Source organism: Microtus ochrogaster, unplaced genomic scaffold (assembly GCF_000317375.1).
Source record: "Microtus ochrogaster isolate Prairie Vole_2 unplaced genomic scaffold, MicOch1.0 UNK12, whole genome shotgun sequence".
Taxonomy (NCBI): domain Eukaryota; kingdom Metazoa; phylum Chordata; class Mammalia; order Rodentia; family Cricetidae; genus Microtus; species Microtus ochrogaster.
This window is the reverse complement of record NW_004949110.1, coordinates 6,006,459-6,009,431: the sequence shown is the minus strand read 5'-3', so window position 1 is coordinate 6,009,431 and position 2,973 is coordinate 6,006,459. Positions and strand designations below refer to the sequence as shown.

At 37.7% G+C, this 2,973-nt stretch overlaps 1 protein-coding gene across 1 annotated transcript in view; it reads right to left on the bottom strand.

Annotated features, from left to right (window-relative positions):
- Xrn1 (5'-3' exoribonuclease 1) overlaps positions 1 to 2,973 on the bottom strand; it is a 106,640-nt gene that overhangs the window by 39,371 nt on the left and 64,296 nt on the right. The window contains exon 30 of the mRNA XM_026789012.1: positions 1,615 to 1,706. Coding sequence (XP_026644813.1) covers positions 1,615 to 1,706 — 92 coding nt within the window. The remainder of the gene's footprint in view (positions 1 to 1,614; positions 1,707 to 2,973) is intronic.

Here is a 2,973-nt window from a genome sequence, read left to right as displayed (position 1 = left end):
CTTACTGATGAATATTTTGCATATCACCATAGAACCTTCATCTGGCGATGGACCCACACTGGAACAATGGACTGAGCTCCCAAAGTCCCAATGAGGAACAGAAGGAGGGAGAAGATGAGCAAGGAAGTCATATTCAAGTTTTAAAACAATGAAAGTGTTGATGTGGGAAGTCTTTCTGTATATCTGTTCCTTTATTGGTTGATGAATAAAGCTGTTTTGGCCAGTGGTTTAGCAGAGTAAAGCCAGGCAGGAAATCTGAATAGAGATAGAGAGAGTAGGCAGAGTCGAGAAGATGCCACGTAGCTGTAGCCACCGAAGAAGGAAGCCAGAACATTTCTGGTAGGCCACAGCCTTATGGCGATACACAGATGAATAGAAATGGGTTAATTTACGGTGCAAGAGCTAGCTAGGAATAAGGCCGAGCCATCAGCCAAACAGTGTTGTAATTAATAAAGTTTCTGTTTGATTATTTGGGTCTGTGCATCCAGGAAATGAAAGTGCAGTCTCTGTTTACAAAGTTTTATATTATTATTGAGTGTGCACATGGGCAGAGCACAACGTTATGCAATTGGTTCTTTCCTTCCTTCACCTTTACTTGTATCCTGGGGATAGGACTCATTGTCAGGTTTGTGCAGCAACCACCTATACCTGCTGCATCATCTAGCTGGCCCAATAATGGCATCTTGTAGAAACCACTCAGTAGAGACTTAAGATTTTAATTATTTATTTTTTTTGTTTTTTAAGACAGGGTTTCTCTGTGGTCTTGGAGCCTATCCTGGAACTAGTTCTTGTAGACCAGGCTGGTCTCGAACTTACAGAGATCTGCCTGCCTCCTGAGTGCTGTGATTAAAGGCATGTGCCACCACCGCCTGGCTAGACTTTTATATCAGGAGGCTAAACAAGAGTAGCTTTAAAATTATAATTACTCACTAACTAAAACAGACACAAAGGAAATGAAGTTCACGCCAGCTTCGCAGTTACATTTTAGAAGGAAGAGCTGGAAAAGGATCCTATTTCTTCCTCCCAATATTCTAGCAATCTTTATTACAAAGTGTCAGTGATAGATGCATCACTTTGCATTGGAGCTCCCTCAAAATGACACCATCCTCCATTTGTTTTGAAAGGAAAGCGACTCGACTCTATGGCTTTAAACCCGAAAACTTCCAATGGTTGCTTTTGCCCTTCAGAGTCAAGTTTCCTGTCTCCACTACTAGATTGCATTTACTCTTCAAGCCACAGATTATATCTGGCTAAGCATCTACAACTCCACTCCATTAGACGATGAAGACTCACATGCCATGAACTCAGCAGGCTCTACTCCTCAGCCATTTAGCTAGAGCATGTTCCCTGTTGCAGGTCCAGCCTGTCCTCCCGAGCACTTTTCACTCTGCTCCTCCCTCGTCACCCAGTCAGCCACTACTCATGAGCTTGTCACATTTTAATTAACTAGACAGTCAGTTGCTGAATCTACTTTGCTGAAATGAAAACTCCAGAGGCAGACAGAATGTCTTACTGTTATAATACGAGGATCAACTATGTTGTCAAACTGTGGGCAAACCCGCTTAAGAGACACAAAGTCAAAGAGCCTGCAATGCGTGTCTACTCACAAAGTACACTTAGTATCTGGAATACAAACCTTATTGTTAAGCCTCCAGGAAATTCCTCATCAAATAATACTTCAAACAGCACATCAGCTTCTCTACTAGCTGTTAAAAGGAAGAGAGCTGTCAGACTGGTAACCAGACAACAAGAAGCCAGAAGGAAGTTCTTAAGAGGGCCCAGACGCATTTGTTTATTTCAAAAGTTCACAAAAACATTTTAAATATGAACAACACAAATGCCTTAGAAGACCATCATGTGCTTATTCCCTGAAAGGCAACCACAACTTTTACCTTGGCAATTTAGTTTCCTATATATATCTTTATACTTTTACTATCTATGGACATATCTGTAATAATGTATAGTAGTGTTTTGAAAGTGCTAAAGCAATACACATACACATGCATACACACATATAAATATAAAAGGGAAAACACTGATGTAACACACTTGTGTTTGTTTTAAAATTATGAAATTCATTCCTGTTTCCTGAATATACCTCAGTATTTCTTGTATACAAGAAATGACTATACCATCGCTTATCTGTTTTCTCTGCTAATGAACATCTAGTTTTTAATTTTTGCTATTATAAAAATGCTATTATGAATATCACATAAATGTGTCCTTTATGTAGTAGGCTAATCCTTCCCTAGAAATGAAATTACTAGGTATTAGGATATGCATTTAAAATTTTTTGAATTGAAATTGGAATATGATAAATTTTACATATTTAAACTATGTATAATGTAATAAATTTACCATATATAATTAAAGAAGCCACAATAAATGGGATAATTATTCTCAAAGTCTTCTGTGTCATTTTGTAATGCACATTTTATTAATCAGAAAACTATTAAAACACTGTCATTATAGACTAGTGCATATATCTAAAATTTTATTTAAATAAGATCATATAGCTTATATTCTTTGTTGTTTGGCTTCTTTTAGCACAATTATTTTGAGAGCCATTCATTTTGAATGTATTCATTTCTTTTTGATTGTTGAGAAGCATCTCCTTACACAGCATCCAGTTTATTCATTCACTTATTGGCAAGCATTTGGATTTTTCTTATTTTTGGTCATCACATAAGGCTTAATGTAAATTCAAGTCTTATTTTCTCCTGGGTTGGTATCTAGGAATGGAATGACTGAGCCAGATAGTGTATATTCAAATTTTAATAACTTATCATAGCTGGTGAAATGATCTGATTATAACCTCCAGGCCCAAATGGTAGAAAGAGAGAATGATTGCCACAAATTATCTTCTGACCCTCCACACACACACTATGGCACCAAAGTGAGCATGCACAATCCCCCTTCTCTCTCTCTCTCTCTCTCTCTCTCTCTCTCTCTCTCTCTCTCTCTCTCTCTCTC